Source organism: Octopus bimaculoides, chromosome 3 (assembly GCF_046866305.1).
Source record: "Octopus bimaculoides isolate indiv1 chromosome 3, ASM4686630v1, whole genome shotgun sequence".
Lineage (NCBI taxonomy): Eukaryota > Metazoa > Mollusca > Cephalopoda > Octopoda > Octopodidae > Octopus > Octopus bimaculoides.
Window position 1 is genome coordinate 138,881,712 of NC_142930.1, and position 19,681 is coordinate 138,901,392.

The following is a 19,681-nucleotide window of genomic DNA, read 5'->3' on the forward strand; positions in this document are numbered from 1 at the left end:
ATATAAATGACGGTGCCCCAGCATGGCCACAACTCATGAGCTGAAACTAGATAAAATAAGAATATATATATATATTACACACACAACAGTCTTCTTTACAGTTTCTCTCTACCGAATTTTCTTACAAGGTATTAGTTGGACCTAACGTTGTGGTAGAAAGCACTTGCTCAAAGTGTCACGCAGTAGGACTGAACCCGAAAACACGGTTGCAACGCGATCTTCTTAACCACATACCCACACCTTCCTCAATGAGCATGATCTAATGAGGAAACCTCCACTTCAATTTCTAACAACCTGCAGCCAAAGGACCTAACGAAAAATTAACTTAGGGTCTTTCTTTTTAATAGTGCAGCCTACCTGATGATGTACTATATCTAATGCAGCCTGCTCCCCGAACAAAGGCTGCCCGTGCCTACTTTGTCTGATCGCTTTACCTGCTAGAAGTAACAAACTCGTTCATATTATATCCCATCGTCTTAAGAAATGTAAACCCTTAAGAATATTCACAATCTTATAATTTTTAATAAGTACTTGTATGCTATTTCCTCTCGACAACATGGAGACAAGGAATAGCAAGCGATCTCTGAATATTACTAAAGAGGAGACTAGTTACATCGATCTGTATTTCGTGCCGCTGGAAACGGAGCCTATTTTACGGAGAGACTAAATATTTGTTTATTAAACGCATAGATATAACTACATACACATAAGTATTTATAATCAAGTTGTACTGGTAATTTATATGTATTATTGGATTCCTTTTGATACTTGGACGATTTGAAAGTGAGACAAAGAATGAATAAGGCTCTGTACAAAAACGGGAATATTTGATATAGCCACTAAATAATCCTTTCTACTATAGGCACAAGGCCTGAAATTTTGGGAAGAGCTAGTCGATTACATCAACATACAGTAATTGATTATTTTATTTTATCGACACCAAAAGGATGAAAAAGCAGTCAACCTCGGCAGGATTTGAACTGAGAACGTAAAGGGCTGGAAGAAAGTGCTAACAATTCTGCCAGCTCAATAATAAGTTATCAGTCATGAGAGCAGCGGATGTAGTTACATTCAAGGATGCAGAAACGGTTTTTCTGAAGCTAAAAAGCACAATCACCTTCCTTTATCGTGCAAGAACCTCTATATCTTCGAAATGACCATTCTACTGGCCAATTTTTTTTTATCTCCTGGTTGGTCTAAAACTAATTTTCCTCGAGGTTGAAAAGCATATTAGCTTTCCCCCTTGTTGTGCGATACCTATCTCTATCCCTGTCACAAGTGTGGGCTTATGCGGAACACCTGCAGTTCAGGGTTCAAGAAGAGTACAGTTGTCGTCTGAGTCAATTCTAAAAATTGACCCACTGGATTTCTTCACGAAAGAAGGTAAGAATTGCAGTGGTAGCAATTGCGAAAGAGGGGATATGGAAGACAAGAGTGAAAGGATCAGCGACAGACAGCTTCCTCTCTGGCCTCGGGTTGGTGAGATTTTTCACCTGAAAAGGAAAGTGGGATTGGAGAGATGTTTGTCTGAGAGAATGTTCAAAGAAAGATGGGCGTGTGTAGTACGAGTGTTGTGTGTGAGAAAGACGCCTCGTGCGCATGCCATAGGTCGTACCGAAAGGTGTTGGCAGGAGAACAGGGCTCGTGGGGTCGGAGCTTTACCTTGTTCCCTTGCCCCATTTTTATGTTTGTAACTTTGTAATGAAATTTGTATCATCAAATTCATCATTTTATTGCTGCATTAATTTTTAACCATCATGTTTGTGTCTGACCCCAATCAGGCTGTGCTGTCTCCTCTATGTGGTCTCCCCTCCCCCTCCGTGGGCAATAAAGAAATAACTTATCTCTATCCCTCTGTATCAACTTACCTATCAGTTCTTATTTCTTCATATTTACTTTTCTGCTGCTTTCTCTGTCTATCGTTTTCATTGATTGACTATATCGTTTTTTGTAATTACGCACCTCCTTTTCAACGCTCGCTTCCATTTATCTTTCTATCCTATCTTTTTAGCTATCCACCCTTATTTATATCCGTTTATCTATATTTCCATCTATTCCCCCTCTCCGTTTCAGACCTACCTTCTCTGGTTTATCTCCGCAATAATCCGTTCTCGTTCTTACTATCTTTTTCTCGATCCATCTGTACTTTTTCCTTCTCTTCCCTCCCATAAGGCACCACCGAATTTCTGTCGCTAAGTCGAAAGACATTCTGTGTACGTAAATCTGTTTTAATTTTTTTTTTCTGTTACGGTACTGGCTTTTTGGTTTGTTTCGTTTCTTCCAGCCATGTGGCTAATGTAAAAGTTAGTCTTACATTTTTTTCTTTTTGTGTCGAAGATTTTCCCACCAGTCTTCACAAATTCAAACTAGACTTTCTTAGTCTCTTATCTTCAAAAATAAACTTGAGATAACAACATAGGGGTTTTCTTTCGACAGCGAAGTAACTACTTCACACACTAAAAGTGTGTAATAATAGACATTATTATTAGTAGTACCAAGGCAGCGAGCTGGTGAAATTGTTAACATTCCGAACAAAATGCTTGGAGGCATTTCGTCCGTCTTTGATTCCGAGTTAAAATCCGCTAAAACAATTTTGGCTTTCATCCTTTTGGGGTCGATAAAATAAGTACCAATTGTGCAGTGGGGTCGATGTAACTGACAAGCCCCACCATCACCCAAAACTTCATATGATTATCTTCTGTTGTAATTCTATTGTAACAATGGGATTCGACGCGCGAAGTAGAATGTAATGTGAGAGAGAGAGAGAGAGAGAGAGAGAAATAAAAGCGAACTTAACCATTCGATACATATAGATCGATGAAATAATGCCGATATAACCGAGTAAATTAATTCATTGAGTACACTCCATTTAGAAGAGTGTACGCGCATATATATATATATATATATATATATATATATATATAACCACTATTAGAAAGTTAGCAAAGTCTTTTTTTTTTACTGTGTCAAATCTAAAAGCCTGTATAAATTAAACACCGACACTATACTGTTGAATATACAAAATACAGTAAGACAGATACGAATGATTGACTTTTCAGTGAAGCCAGGTCTTTAACATTCAGGTTAAAACTACACAAAAATACAATATTTTGCTAAACGTGAAGCGTATGCAATGTTAAAGGATCGTTTGGAGAATTTGATATCAAACCACACATGCAGACGTATTGAACTCAACAAATGTTTAACCCTAGAATGTGAGGAGTTATGTTCTATACAACATTGATATAAAAATTTGGAAATCCGATATATTACGACAAAGAAATCGCTTTAGTAAGATTGTTAGCTGATCCAGTAATATCAGAATAGATGAAAACACATTCAGTTTGACGCCACCGATTTTATTGATCATATTTGATCGGTGGTGATCAAATTGGATAGACAAATATTGAGGTGGTTTGGCCACATGGAGAGAATAGTAATAAGGGTGATGAAGCTGAAGTAGTAGGCAGCAGAATCAGAGGCAGACCTCGGTTAGTGTGGATGGATGGAGTGAGGAAAGCTTTGGTTGTTAGGTGTTGGAGTGAGAGAGGCAAGAGAGTTTATAAGTGATAGGAAAGTTTGGAGAGTGTTAGTGGACGGATGAGTGAATTTTGATGTTGGTCAAAGGGGTACAGAACCAGCATATGCTGTCGGGCCCCGCTGCTGATATTTGAGGTTGCGTTCTATGTCTTAACCAGAGCATAGAACGAGGCTCGCCCCTTCGAGCTGGGAAATAAATGGAATGCCTGGTGTGTCTTGCTGTGGCTACCTCCTCCTAAAAAAATGGGGAATAGGCCTGGGTATATGATATAAGGATGACCAACAAAACGTGAGCAAAAGAGAAATACGAAGTGCGTAGTTGACAAATATCCAGAAATTAACAAACAAGAATATGATAGAAGGTTATTTACATTTGACGGATATTTGTCCTCATCTTGTTTGTTGTTAACACAACGTTTCGGCTGATATACCCTCCAGCCTGCTTCAGGTGTCTTGGGGAAATTTCGAACCTGGGTTCTCATTCCTAAGGTATTTTTCGAGGTTATTATTATTATTGTTAAGATCACTACTTGGAATCGAACTCGGAATCTTGGGGTTAGTAGCCCGCGCTCTTAACCACTACGCCATATGCCCACGGGCATATTCCAAGCAGTGACCTTAACAATAATAATAATAACATCGAAAAATACCTTAGGAATGAGAACCCAGGTTCGAAATTTCCCCCAAGACACCTGAAGAAGCTGAAGAAGGCTGGAGGGTATATCAGCCGAAACGTTGTGTTAACAACAAATAAGAGGAGGACAAATATCCGTCGAATGTAAATAATGTACATAATTCCTCATCTCATAAATATAGAACTGTATGACGGAAGGTATAATGTTGGTTTATGACTACGAAAGGTGTCATATTTTGACAAATTAACAAAAGCTTTCTTAGCTAGCAGTCTTTATAATAATTTCTTGCCTAAATTTACTTTAGCTCTCATTAAGTTTAAAGTTGTTAGAAACATTTTAAGAGCTTCTACGAAATCTAGTTTAATATTTCAAACTTCGCAATATTATTCACATTTATTAGTGAAATTAAACAGTTTCTTCCACGAGTTTGTTTTGGCACAGAATGTAGTAATTATGATATTCTCATTGAAGTAAACTGAAATTTATGGTGCGTAAAAGGTATCAAAATTTCGACAAAATCACATTAATAGTTGTCAGTGTATATTACGATTTGGTGTAACTTTATTCACGACGATTATATATTCCTGCTATTTGATCTCAGAAAGAATTAAAGTTGCATCAAGTATACTACATATGATGCCAATGTACCAAATAGAAGTAGACATAAAATTGTTTTGAAGTAAAATGAAATAATTATAAATAGAAAAGAAAAATCTTTATATCACTTTTCCCTCTAATAACTGTGTGTGTTAATCTTTCACTTGTTTCAGTTGGCTTAACAGTGTTCAACGCAAAATATTATAAATTCATCCAGTTCAAATCACACCGGCAGAGAAATAATCTTCTTTCATTATGGGTCAACACAACAATTACCAGATATTGTCCATTACTTACTTAGGAGAGAGGGGCAGTACCGACGACATTTTGTAGACTTCCAAAACAGGGACGACCTACAGTTAAGCAATACTTATTTGATGGCATGGCTGTGTGGTAAGAAACTTGCTTCCCAACCACATGGTCCCGGGTTCAGTTTCACTGTGTGGCACATTGGAAAAGTGTCTTCTATTATAATCTCGGGCTGACCAAAGCCTTGTGAGTAGATATAGTAAACGGAAACTGAAAGAAGCTAGTCTCACACACTTGTGTGTGTGTGTGTGTTAGCTATTGCTTACAAGCCAGGCTTAACAAAATTAAATACTTAGATCAATTCATTCTACAAAATGTTCAAGGTGGTGCCCAAGCATGACTGCAGTCTAATGACGTAAACAAGTAAAAGATAAACATACGCAAGAAGGATGAAAGCGAAGTCAAACCTGACAGTATTTCAATGAAACGTCTAAAAACTTCAGAGCACTTTACCTAATACTTTATATACAGATAAGTCATTCTATGTTCTATTACACACTGTTTGATAAATGGGCTTTTTCCGTCGGCTGAAAACTGAGTATCTTGGCCAAAAGAACACAGTGTAGCAACAATGACAGGATTCAAAACAAGCAACTTTTAAAACATCTGTTATAAAGTAATACATACCTATACAATTTAGTTTTTCGCCTACAGTAGATGAATAACCAGGTATACATTGACATATTGATTTCCGTTCTGTAATGTTCACGCAGTGTTCATTTCGACCACATGAATTAGACTCATCACAAGTTGTATAGTTCAGAAGTGGCATTGATACGTATGGAGGTAATGTCGGGCCTGCAATGTGGAGAGGGAAAAATAGATACTAATCTATAAATTAACACAGATTCAAATAAAGCAAAGCTTTAAATAAAATTGAACAAAACTATGTAACCGATGGACGAGCTGGCAGAATCGTTAGCGTGTCGCACACAATGATTAACGACATTTCTTCCGGCTTACGTTCTTAGTTCAAATCCGACCGTAGTCAACTTTGCTATTCATCCATTCAGGGTCGATAAAATAAAGCACCAGTCAAGTACTGGTGTCGATGTGATTGATTTGCCTACTGCCCTCAAAATCGCTGGTCTCGTACCCTGCAACAGTCCAGCATCCCTTTCCGGAGGAATGTTGAGATCTCTGTCACTTTATACCATGAAAATCAGGTAACCTGCCTTTTGATTCCTCAGGTTTGAGGAAAAGCTATGCTCAATAAGCATAGCTTTTCCGAATTAATTTCAATGCTATTAACTAGTTTTCAAATTAAAATTGTATTTCATGGGATCAATCAAAACTATTCTAAAAATTAGGATATCATGAACATGTTTCAGGAAATAACCAAATCTATATTTAAGAGTTTTACATAGGAAGCTTGCTTCCTAACCACATGGTTCTGGGTTCGGTCCCACTGCGTGGCACCTTAGGTAAGTGTCTTCTGCTATTGGCTCGAGCCGACCAAAACCTTGTGAGTGGATTTGGTAGACGAAAACTGAAGGAAGCCCACCGTATACATTATATGTGTGAGTGTGTGTGTGTTTCAACACTGCTTGAACTCGGAATGCTAAAAACTGGAACGGATGCCGCAAGGTCTAACGCTTCTGCCAGTTCGCCTGCTACTATCATCATGGATTTTGCGACTTAATTAAACTGATATTTAAAACTAGAATATTTTACGTGTTTACAAAATAGAAAAAAGTCATTGATACATGATTCGTTTCTGTTTCTAGAAATAAACTTTAAATTTAAGATTATTCTCCAAATATCATTTTCTTGACACCTTTACTACTTTGATTTCTAGCTTTCGCTCTTAAGTATTACTGCCATAGAAACTAATATCCATTAGTCTGTTTTTGGCTGGACATATGACCATATAATTACAGAAAACATTTATCCGACTGTAATATTTTAAATCTCATATTTATATGAAATCAAATATATCTCACACTTTTAGAACATATATTTATTGTGTGTAATTGTACATGTGAATATTATATTTGTATTCTTACAAACACATATGCGTGTGTGAACTCTATGTGGTTATGAAAGCCATTAGTGGTGGCGTAACTGAAGTGAATTGGTTTCAACAGGAAATGGAAACCACACACGACTCACTTGACGCTCATCTTTATTATAAGATGGCCACTTACATGTTGTTGTCGTTCAGTCCCTGATTAAGCAGGCATACGACCAAAAGCGTTCCACTCATAACCATCTCTCATTTTTTTTTTCTGAGTATAAGTCTCTTATCCGATGTGAAGAAGATTTGGTTACAATGACTTTAGAGGTGGGAGGGTTGTTGATTAATTCGACCTTAGTGCTGAACTGGTACGTATTTTATCGAAAGAATGAAACGTAAAGCTGACCTTGGCAGGAATTGAAATAAGAACGTAACAGCTGTAAATAAATCTTATTTAACGCTGATTTTCTTTTTACATGGGTATACAATTTGGATGGTGGGTATAGCCGATTATTTCGACTCCATTAGAATGAAAGGGAAAATTTGACGTTTGAAGGAGTTGAACTCTCTCTTTATCTATCTATCTATTACTAGTTTCGTTTGAAAATTACAAACTTATCAGTAGTGACTACTCCACTACTGATATAACTATTATTATTATTATGGCGACGAGCTGGCAGAATCGTTAGCATGCCGGGCAAAATGCTTAGCGGCATTTCATCCATCTTTGCGTTCTGAGTTCAAATTCCGCCAAGGTCGACTTTGCCTTTCATCCTTTCGGGGTCGATAAAGTAAGTACCAGTGAAACACTGAAGTCGGTGTAATCAATTTATCTCTCCCCCAAAAATTTCGGGCCTTGTGCTTACAGTAGAAAGGATTATTATTATTATTATTTAAAAGGCGGCAGAATTCGTTAGCATGCTAGGCAAATGTTTACGGTATTTCGTCCGTCTTTACATTGAATTTAGGTCTACTATGCCTGTCATCCTTTCGGGGTCAATAAAATAAGTATCAGTTAAGCGTTAAGGTCGATGTAATTGACTTGCCTCTTACCCCGAAATTGCTGGCCTTGTGCCAAAACTTGAAACCGTTATTGTCATTATAGCAATACTTACGTGAGACACACTTCGAATCGTCGGGCGAACTGCTGAATCCATATTTACAGATACAAGTTTTATTTTTGACACATTCTGTATTATTCAATCGAGAGTAACAATGCGAGTGGGTTTCACATCTGTCGCCAACAAATTTTGGCACTGCAAAAATATAGAAAGAAAGACAAAATGTTTAATGTATCAGATAAATATCAATAATAGTTACTCGAAAGTTGTAAGCGTTCAAGAGGAATATTAATATACGGGGAAATATAGTATTAATGACTACATTTCGTATTGAATTTTCTCTTTCTTTTAGACTAGAGAATAGTTCATCTCTAACAGATGACTGTCAGTGACTATTACTTACATCTTAATGTATTAACTGTGGAAGCGCAATGGCCCAGTGGTTAGGGCAGCAGACTCGCGGTTTCGATTCCCAGACCGGGCGTTGTGAGTGTTTATTGAACGAAAACACCTAAAGCTCCACGAGGCTCCGGCAGGGGATGGTGGCGAACCCTGCTGTACTCTTCCACCACAACTTTCTCTCACATTTACTTCCTGTTTCTGTTGTGCCTGTAATTCAAAGGGTCAGCCTTGTCACACTGTGTCATGCTGAATGTCCCCGAGAACTACATTAAGGGTACACGTGTCTGTAGAGTGCTCAGCCACTTGCACGTTAATTTCACGAGCAGGTTGTTCCGTTGATCGGATCAACTGGAACCCTCGACGTCGTAAGCGACGGAGTGCCAACAACAATGTATTAACTATTTACAAGAATTCTTAGTTCTTGCTCTGAATACTTGGATGCAAAAATGCAAAAATAGCCCATACATTACAGAAAATTAATAACTGATTCGTAGTTCTAGCTGTAAAAAGCTCACACTGAAATCTTTATAGTATCAACCTTCTTAAAACGTTACCCAATTTACAAAACATTTAGTTTCGTAAGTAGAAAGAAAGTAAACGGGAATAGTATACTTGCTTTTGGTTTGGTTTATCTTCATTTTGTTTGTGAATTTGTTTCAAAATTTAATTTATCGATTGAAGTGGTTATATAAATACAGTTTGATAAAATAAAGGGAGCCAGGCGCTTGTTAATGGTATCGAAACAATATATATTAGTTGACATCAGGAGAATTTTATAGTCTTTGCCTATCGAAAAGGGATTTTTCAACCCAATATTAGCATGCTTTTATTTATAGCTTGATGTGTGTACTTCAAAATATTCCAGAGAGAGAGAAAGAGAAATATATGTGAATCAAACAATAAATAAAGAATGAAAGGAAAGGAAAATCAGGGAATCGAGGGTTCATAGTGGTTCTTCATAGATAGATTGATATCCTGAAAGTTCATACTCTGATATCACAGAAACTATTTTGACGCCATCAACAACCGCCTGCCCATCTTCTGTTTTATTGTACTTTCATTAGCTCGGATGATACATTGCTTTTAGCTAACTCTTGTCTGCCTGGATTCCATCTACCTTTGTTCAACGTTAGATTTCAGTATCTAGTCCGATCTGAGCACTAATTTTCTATATGTAACATGCACCTTTTTTGTAACGTATTCTTATCCCTTATATAAATACAATACAATGTATCGGTTCTCTGTTCAAACAAGTCTCACACCATTTGTTACATCGAAGTATATATATCAGTAAGTGTTGGTAATATCTAGTCCCAAGTCAGTTCTGACAGAGTAGATCTGTGAATAAAGGTATTACAACTCTATCCACGTTATTTATATATATTTTTTTCAAACCTAATGTAGGTAGGTTTACATTATTCAGTATGCCCTTTGCTTTCTGCAGACCATAGGGTGTAATACCAAAGAGACATAGTTAGTAATTCTAACATATCTAGCAAACCCGTAGAGGTATCGTTACTGGTATGTGTTTTTTTTATATTCATAGTACAGGGTCTTGCAGATAAACTGAGACCAATTTTAAACAGTTGACTTAGTGGGTTTAACATTTCCTTTTTTTGACAAAACCTTGCCTGCTTGAAAATCTAATCCTTCTCTTTATTTTTCAGGTAAATAGCGAAATAATTCGACAACGGAAAGTCATGGAACAACAGAATCGTTCCGCTATTGTTGTTTTAGCGCACGCTAAATTGTCAAGTCGACGAAACTTCCAAAATCAACAGTTTATCATTTGTATAAACCATTTAAAGAAGAGGAAAAGATTGATAGAAAAGAACACAAGACTCGAAGTGATTCCAAGCAATTCAAAGTTTGTCGCTAGCCTCAAACGCTCGATTGAAGCCAACCCATTCACTGTGAACAGGAACCTTGGCATGACTAGTTATTTTTGACGACGTCGTCACCTCTTCACAGTCAAGGCTAAAACAATCAGAGCCGAGAGATGTTCAAAGCTTCTGTCATTCATCAAGCATCAAGTTGCAGGAAAAACTCTCGTGTATGTTGACAAGAAGTTCACTGTAGACCCTGAGGTGAATCGCAGAAATTCTTGAGTGATTGTATACATCCCTTCCGATGCACCCCCTGTGTTTGAGACTAAGAATCCTGCCTCTATGATGGTATTTGGAGCCGTGGCGAATGATGGAAGTGTCATAGATCCAGACATCATTGAGTCTGGCTTGAAGATTATATATATATATATCTATATCTATATATATATATATATATATATAAATAAGGATAAGATCGATATTTAAAATATTGACTTTATCAAGTGGCCAGCATGGGAATAAAAACCATCAAAGGTAATAATTATTTAAAATTATAATACAGGGTATCTAAGAGATACCGCCACGCTGAAAAATAGCTGGTTTATTTTGTCTTCGTCTTCGCTCCTTGTGCTATATGAACATTTATTGTGGTTTAGAGTCAGGATTTGACTGCTATTTTTCAGCGTGGCGGTATCTCTTAGATACCCTGTATTATATATATATATATATATATATATATATATATATATATATATATATATATATATATATATCATTACGCTAAATATCATATTTGCCCAAGACCGAACTCAGGATATCGCGAAAGTCGTAACCATTTGGTCACACACACACACACTCACTCACTCACACACACATATATATATACACACACGTATATACATTTATGTGGGTGAGTATATGTGCGTATATAATGTAAAATATATTTATTGAATGAGAAATGATGATACTCACAAGAGTGACATAGCCTTCCTCTGTCTGTTTCAAAATGCTTGTCTCGGCAGATACACTGTGACTTATTACACACACTGTTTTTAATAGCAAGGGAGCATTGCGATGTAGTTAAACATGAGTCATTTAATTTATGAGGCACTGGAAATAAGTAAATAGTATAATTAAGGATTTAATCTTCGTATTTAGACCAAGTCAAAATTTCAAAATATCTTGCGCTAATTTTTTTTTTTTTTTTTTTTTTCAGTTGTATACTTCACACAAAGAGATCAGCGAGAGAAATTCTGTGACAATTTCACATTTCTATGATAATTTCCATGATAATATTTGTGAAATTATGTTTCAAAATCTATATTCTAATGTGATAATTTCTGTGTTTTCCAAACCATTTCTGTGGTAATTTCTATGACGATTTTCATATTTTTATGCAAATTACTTCGATAATTTATCGAAAGAAATCATTACGTATGTCATATATATATGAAAGAATGCCATCTTCTGTTTTCGTTATAACTTCATCAGTCGAAATACACTTTTGACTGGTTGCAAAATATTCCATTCTAATTAGAAGATATTCATGTGCGGTTAAGTATTCACTGTTTACCAACATTTTAATGATATTCTTTTCAAGACTGAAAGCAAGATGTAATACATTTTATCTAATTTCCTGAAAATTATGCTTAAACGTCCATCAGCAAACTGATTTTACTCAAAAAGAAATTCTTTTGGCAAAGGTGTTATTCTTTTATACATTCAGTGTTTTTAGTTATTAGAATGATCTATACTGGAGTATCGCCTTCAAGTAAAGCAATTTATCGGTGTTCCTCTCTGGAGAGGGGGCTATGAGTATTGAAAAGGAGGTGAATAAATTGCCACACAATATTAACCTCAGTGTTTGTATGCTTGTATAATATTTATTGAGCTCACAAGGAAGAAAGACAAAATCGACCTGGCTTACCATCAGAATTGTAAACTAATCTCACGTTTGGGACAAGAGTCTTGTCGTATGATCTGGACCAACGTAAATGGTTGTAAACGTAATTTGATTCTAATTTTTTTTTAATGTATCTAAAACGGAGCATTGCAAAATCGATAGAATCATAAACATAAATGATTTGAGATATTTACTATTGTCTCTCAACGCACTGAATTCTAATTCGGCCAAGTTCGACATTCCCTTTCATCCAACCAGGTAAAAAGAAAATACTAATACTTACATTTTATACAATTTCTTCTGTAAAGGCCGATAAAGTAGTCATTCGGGCAAAGACAACGCAAATACTCATCATTATCACTATTACTTTCGTCCTTGATAGTGTTGGATAGAGTGCAGCTACTCAGAGGATGAATTTTCTTACACTGGGACGTGTATAGGCATGGTTGAGTCCCTAATAAAACTGGTCCTGTTACGATGGATGCAGCGGAGGTATTTGAACAGTTCTAATTCTCTTTAGAATATATATATCATTGAGACAACGTATAGCAAATTTGTTAGATTATTCGCCAAAGGCTAACAAAATGAGAATAGTTCGAGTTAATTGTTTTATATTAATTACCTTACCCAACTTTGTTCTTGGTCATCTTCAGAGCTGTGAAAGGAATCTAAGATAAACTGCATTGTTCACAAGGGTGAGGAAAAACTAATACATTAACAAAGGATAAAAACAGTGATATACAGAAAATTAGCTACGGAGTATTAGCAATCAGGTATGGTAGTGAAAGGTGAGTAATTAAACTGAAAATTATTTACAAGCTCTTAGCTTGTAAATGATTTTGAGATCTAGGCAATTAAATAGAAACCTATTTACTATAAGTTATTACCTATAACTGTGAAATGTTAGTGATTAAACTGGAAGTTATTTGCAACAAAGCTATTAGCTATAACAGTGAAATAGAGATAATTATTTTTAAAAATTCTTTGCTACAAACTTAGTTATTTACTATACCGTGAAATGCAAGTAACAGCTAAAATTTACCCAAGCTATTAGCTCCTTGTTATAATTAACTATAGCAGTAAACAAATCATTTGCCACAATTTATTAACTATAAGAACGAAAAGAGAATTAGCTAAAAATTATTTGTAACACGCTGTTTGCTACAAGTCATTAACATAACAGTGAGATATGAGGAATTAGTTATTATACTAATGCTGTTGTTGTTGATACTTAACTCCTCGTCAACTATGAGCAACCAAACTTCTTTAGCATAGGCATTCCAACGATGACTATACCAGAATTTTCGCAAGTACATTGAGCCCAGGGCCACATCATCCAGTGTGTCGTGTTGTAAGACGCCAGGCTGTAGTGTGAGGAAAGTTTGATGGCTATTTCTTACAGAGCGAGCGACCACGTAGAAGTTCCTTCTTGTTTCAACCACAGCGATATCTCTTGCTGATATAGTTTTGCAACATTCAAAATGGATTACGCTTACGAACCATGTATTTTAACTGTAGACAGAATCAATCGTAATTAATTAAAATAGTCAATATAACCTATTAATAATAATTAAATCAATTTATTGGTGGGTATCATTATTCTTTAGCATAGTTGTATCGCTAAATAACAATGAATTACTAGCCGAGGGAAAAAGTCTAAGAAATCTAAAACAAGTAGAAATTTAGATATTCAGGATTTTGCAAAGAGCATTAAAATTGTAAGCGAACTGATATGACTGACTATTGATAAAAAGAAAAATTTAAACAGGTTTATAAATCTGATAACCTAATTACTAGGATACTAAAACCGGGTGCAAACATCAAAAAAATATTGACTATTTGTCAGAATAAAACGTAAATAACATAAAACAGAGATACTAGAATCAAAACAAGAAGAAAAAAACAAGCAGGTAGACATTATTTTCAACAGTGTTGTTCTCCTTCATTGATGGACACTATGTAAATTATTATCTCAACACCAAAACGCTATATACAAACATGTGAATAGCTATAAGAATATTTTTCATCGTAAGAAATCAGTTAAAGCACTAGATTTTTTTGAGGATTAGAAATGGGGAAAAATGGTCAAAGTTTAGCAGAATCTGAAAGAAATAATAAAAATAAAGTCTAAATGCTTGGAAGCGGTTACTCAATAGGATGTGTCGTAGTTTCATAGAGTTCTCTTGTAAGAAACAGAAAATATGTCAGAAATTAGAGTGAAAGACGTTCGAAGAGACAACTATATTGAATCGGTCTTCATCAGAAGGTTTCAATATTGTTAAAACTGGGTTAAGAAAGGAAAATTTACAAAAGCAACAACAGCAATAATAATGTTGGTTTCCTTTTGACCAAGACTAAAATGAATGTATGGATACATTTATAGATAGACAGGTAGATATACACACACACATATATATACATATAGATAGATAGTTTTATATATACATTTATATATATATATATACATTTATATATATATATATATACATATATATATACACGATCTTTTATGCAATATATTCTACACAATGCTTCACAGTAATTATTCCATTATATATATATATATATATATATATATATATATATATATATATATATATATATTCTTTTACCTTTCCATTGTCACTAAATGAACTCTGCCACGAAAGGCATTTCTTGATGTGTTTAGAATATCGATATATTGAAGATTCTGAATATGACTTAGGTTATGTTTGTTAGTGCATTTTGCGATGTAGTACTACAGTTAAATGTGAGAGACTTGAATTTCTAAGAAATTTCACTGAATCTTGAATTATTATTGCATTGTTTTCCTGTGTGTATTTAAAACAAAATTTCAAGTCGACGTTCATTTTACTAAGCTGGTCAGTGATATACATACATTAAGTTTTCTACTATAGGCACAAGGCCTGAAATTTTGAGGGAGTGAGCTAGTTGATTACATCAACCCTAGTGCACAACTGGTACTTATTTTATCGATCCCAAAATATGAATTCCTCGGAGGAATCCGAACACAGAACCTAATACCGCTAAGCGTTCTTTCCGGCATGCTAACAATTATGCCAGCACGCTGCCTTATGCATAAGATCCTTAATATATTACTTACATTGCATATATATAATTTCACTTTTATGCATCTAACTAGTTTTTGTGACTCAGTTTGCATACATAACATAAAATTTGGGGATTAATTTATCAAATACACTCGTAGATTCTTGCCTTGAAATTCATTTCTCGATATTCTAGAAAGATGTTACATTATTCTAAAGAAGACTGATGGATAAGAAACGTCGTCAGGCATCGGACAAACTGCTTTGTAGTATTTCACTGTATCTCAGTAGTTCTGAATTAACAAATAATGTGGTTGATATATTTCAATATGTACCGTAAATCCTCGAGTATAATCCGCATTTTGTTCCCAAAATTTAAAGGTCAAAATCCCTAGTGCGTAATATATACGAGGTTAAAAATGAAAAATATTTTCTAAGCAATGTTCTTTGAGTGGGCTTCAGTCATTTGAGTGATGCCATACGGGGACATCGCCTTCATAGAGTTTTTAAATGATCTTGTCGATCTTAGTGCTTATATCAGTTTGTGAAATGTTTTATCAGTCACTATTTATTGCACGTTTAAGTTATCATTTCGAGTAAAGAGGCGCACTTCGACGTGTCATTTTACATTCGTACACACACATATAAATTTATGTGTACATTTAAGTATATATGCATACACGTTATACATATATATGTATACATACACATACATACACATACTTATACATACACAAACATGTGTGTGTATGTGTTTGTGTGTTGTGTAAGCAGCGTAAAAGTGTAAAATAAACCAGAACTACCATGACATTACCATCTCAAGTTGAAGGCAATTAGCAAGTTGCAAATATCTTTGGAAAAGACACGAACATTCCGTTACCAGACTGCATTGAGAGTATTTGTGTTTAGTCAAAAAGAAACCAATATACTAAAAATAACGATACATAAAGTTTAATAATTCATTTTTCTGAATTGTTCGAGATTATTTCAAATATGTTGGTATCCAAATGGAAAATGGTAACTGCAAACAGGAAAAAATCCTTCATTAAATACTTTACGACAATTGAAATATTTAGCGTTGATGATTCCGATAAGTCACTGGATTATTGCGACTAATCATTGTGATGATTATTTCTCTCCAAGAAATGGCCATGATAGGATTTTAATCCAGCACTGTAAACTAACAAAATGCTCATTAATTTATACTTTGTTCCTGTCTTTTCAACAGAAATTTGTAACTCACCGTGATATATATTTTCACTCGTATGAATTAGGTAAGTGAGTGTTAAATATATTTGGTATGGAAGCATGTCAGCTCGACACGTATACGAACCACACCATTGGTTCGACACTATCGTGTCAACCAGAAGAGAAAACACGCTCTAAAACAGTTAAATGTCAAATGATAGCATGTGTATTGTTGAATACTTACGTTTAAAACAAACTGAAGAATTCTGTGTTGCGGCATAAGCTCTTCGACACTTGCAGGTACCATCTGAACAAATGCTATGGGCTACAGCATCACTACAATCCCTGTTTATTGAACATGTTTTGTCACCGATTTTTCCTGTAAAATAATATATATGTAAGAAAATGAAGAAAGCCAAGTAGTCGAAGTTTTTTCTTTTATTTAATATAAACGAGAAGTATTTTTCCTGTTAATTTTTAATTAATTGTATCGTTGTAAAACTCGTTCAAATAATCAAATTTTAAGTTATGCAGACACATCATTAATTGAATATACTGATAAGATAACAAAAATATTTGGAAAGTCGTTTAGAAAGGAAATAAAAATAGCTATCTAGAAAGAATTCTACTCACGTAGTGTACATGTTGTATTCAAGCTGTTAACATGGAATCCGGAGAGGCAAAGGCATGTATCGTGTCTACAACTGCTATTTGCAACAGCACTTGAACAGTCTTCGTTATTTCTACATCCAGAGCTAAATATCTTTCGAATATTACACAATCTTCCATCGTCCTGAGCTTGGAAACCTGTTATGCAGTCACATTTACCGGAAACGCACTTGCTGTTCTCCACTGCATTAAAACAATCACTCTGCTCCATACAAGTGTCTCCAATAGTTCTAAGAATGCAAGATGTATTTGCGACATTTGCCTGAAATTTTAGAAGTAAAACGAAAGCATAAAAACCTGTTATATGCAACAGAAGCAGTATTAGATTTAGATAGTCATTTGTGTATCATACTTAATGTAAATACATCGTAATAAGCAAAATTTACTGTGGTATCCGTCCTGAGATAACATCTATAGACGAGATATTATCTCCGGACGAATGCCGCAGTTAATTTTGTCTGTCACGATGTATCTACATTAAGTATGATATATAAATGGCTTTTAAAATAATAATTATGGATATTATTCTATTGAATAAACAAATAATAAATCTTTTCTAAATAAGGACAGGAATTAGCGAGCATCAAAATGAAGATGTGTGCACTTATTTTAACACATTCCTGAACACTCGAACGTGGAACGGTTCTCGCTACAGATTTTTAACTCAGAAAGTGTTTTCTTCCTAGAGAGTTTGTATGTTGTAAAAATACATGCTCCAAATGACACAATGTCTCTAGAAAGAAGTTGTTCTCTGAGACATAATTGTATAGAGAATGAGTGGCGTTCCACGTTCGAATGTACTGAAACGTGTTACTGATAGATGTACGCTTCTAAATTTTCTAAGAATATATATGAAAATTGAATTTTCTTTTTATTTAAAACAATAGATAACGTTAATATTGGTTTCAAATTTTGGCACAAGGCCAGTAATTTCGAGGAAGGGGAGAAATTGATTATATCGGTCCCAGTGTTCAACTGGTACCTATTTTCCAGATCCCGAAAGGGATGAAAGGCAGGGCTGACCTCGGCAGAATTTGAACACAGAACGTAAAGACGCACAAAATGTCACTAAACATTTTTCTCGGCGTTCTAATGATTCTTATTTCTTTATTGCCCACAAGTGGCTAAACATAGAGGGGACAAACAAGAACAGACAAAGGGATTAAGTCGATTAAATCGACCCCAGTGCGTAACTGGTACTTATTTAATCGACCCCGAAAGGCTGAAAGGCTAAGTCAACCTCGGAGGAATTTGAACTCAGAACATAGCGGCTGACGAAATACTGTTAAGCATTTCGCCCGGCGTGCTAACGATTCTGCCAGCTCGCCGCCGTAGATAACGTTAATATCCACTCTTATCTTTAATATTCTCTTAAATTTTTACTATATTTTCACTGAAATTCAGATTCCTATTCACCTCGAGTAGCTAAGCCTTTCATTATTCACTAAGTGTATCCGTTTGCATATGATGAATTTATGATTGAAGATTGTCGTTCTATGACTTGGAAGAGAAACCTAAGTAAGGTAATGCTTGAAAACTTCGCCAGAGCACATTGTCATGTTCCTAATTATTTTAGGTAAGGAATTAAAAGGTTTGGTGTCCTATGAAGGCAAGACTGTCGTGTTTTACTCAAGTATCAGCTGGTTAGATATTTCATGATTGACTATATTACTTCTCTTTATTCGATGATATATACTCAAATATGGTAGCTTTTCTACCAGAGTCCTCTAGATCTAGATAATGCTGTATATCTTATTTCCTGTTATGGTTATTGTTGATGTTATTGGGTTTTTTTAAATCCTGAGTCAACCTTAAGCGGTATTATAATCAAAAGCATTCCAAACGTAAAATTCTTTTTTGGTGTATGTACTACCAAATTGGCTCTGTCATACTCTTAAGATGGTAGGGGGTAATTTGAAATTTGCCTTCTATTTAAAGCCGTTGAAATTACTACTTAGATGCTCTCTCTCTCTCACACACACACACACACACTCACTCTCTCTCTCTCTCATTAGCTCATCCCTATCAACACATAAGAATTAATATTATTAATTTGGATTAAGTTATTGCTGATAATTGACAATTAATATTAATATATATTAAGTTATTGTTTATAATTAATTATTATTGTTATAAGCGAACTGGCGGAATTGTCACAACATCGGACAACATACTTTGTAGCATTTATTTCGTCTCTTGAAGTTCTGAGTTCAAATCTAGCTGAAGTGAACTTTGCTTCTCATCACTCTGGGGGAGGATGAAATAAAGTACCAATCAAGTACTGGATGAATATTTTCGACTAAGCCTTCTTCTCGTAACTATTGGCCATCTGCCTTATTCAGATACAGTTATTACTAAAGTATATGAAATTATTATAGGTAATCAAATTCCGTCTAATTTCTTTAGACCTCCAAACCTTACGTCCCGCCATTTCAACTATTTTTTAACTTCACTCTTTGTTTCAACGTACCTGGAAGCCCGAATGACACAAACAAGTTTTGCTTCTACAGTGGCTTTTGTTGACAGCAGCGCTACAATCTTCATCCA

General features: G+C 35.1%; 1 protein-coding gene across 5 annotated transcripts in view; it reads right to left on the bottom strand.

The window, feature by feature from the left end:
- Window positions 1-19,681, bottom strand: part of LOC106868471 (uncharacterized) — a 374,724-nt gene that overhangs the window by 64,716 nt on the left and 290,327 nt on the right. For 4 of the 5 annotated variants that reach the window (XR_016241222.1, XM_089349730.1, XM_089349731.1 and 1 more), the window contains 7 exons: window positions 19,605-19,681; window positions 17,099-17,396; window positions 16,710-16,844; window positions 12,514-12,699; window positions 11,300-11,437; window positions 8,154-8,294; window positions 5,709-5,879 (listed from right to left, as the gene is read on the bottom strand). The exon at window positions 19,605-19,681 is cut by the window's right edge and continues 297 nt beyond it. Coding sequence is in view for 4 of the 5 variants with exons in the window: in XM_089349730.1 (XP_089205856.1) it covers window positions 5,709-5,879; window positions 8,154-8,294; window positions 11,300-11,437; window positions 12,514-12,699; window positions 16,710-16,844; window positions 17,099-17,396; window positions 19,605-19,681 (1,146 nt within the window). In the remaining variant the exon portion in view is untranslated. Of the gene's footprint in view, window positions 1-96; window positions 1,494-5,708; window positions 5,880-8,153; window positions 8,295-11,299; window positions 11,438-12,513; window positions 12,700-16,709; window positions 16,845-17,098; window positions 17,397-19,604 lie in introns of those variants that run through there. The other variant, XM_089349732.1, reaches the window with a different exon arrangement.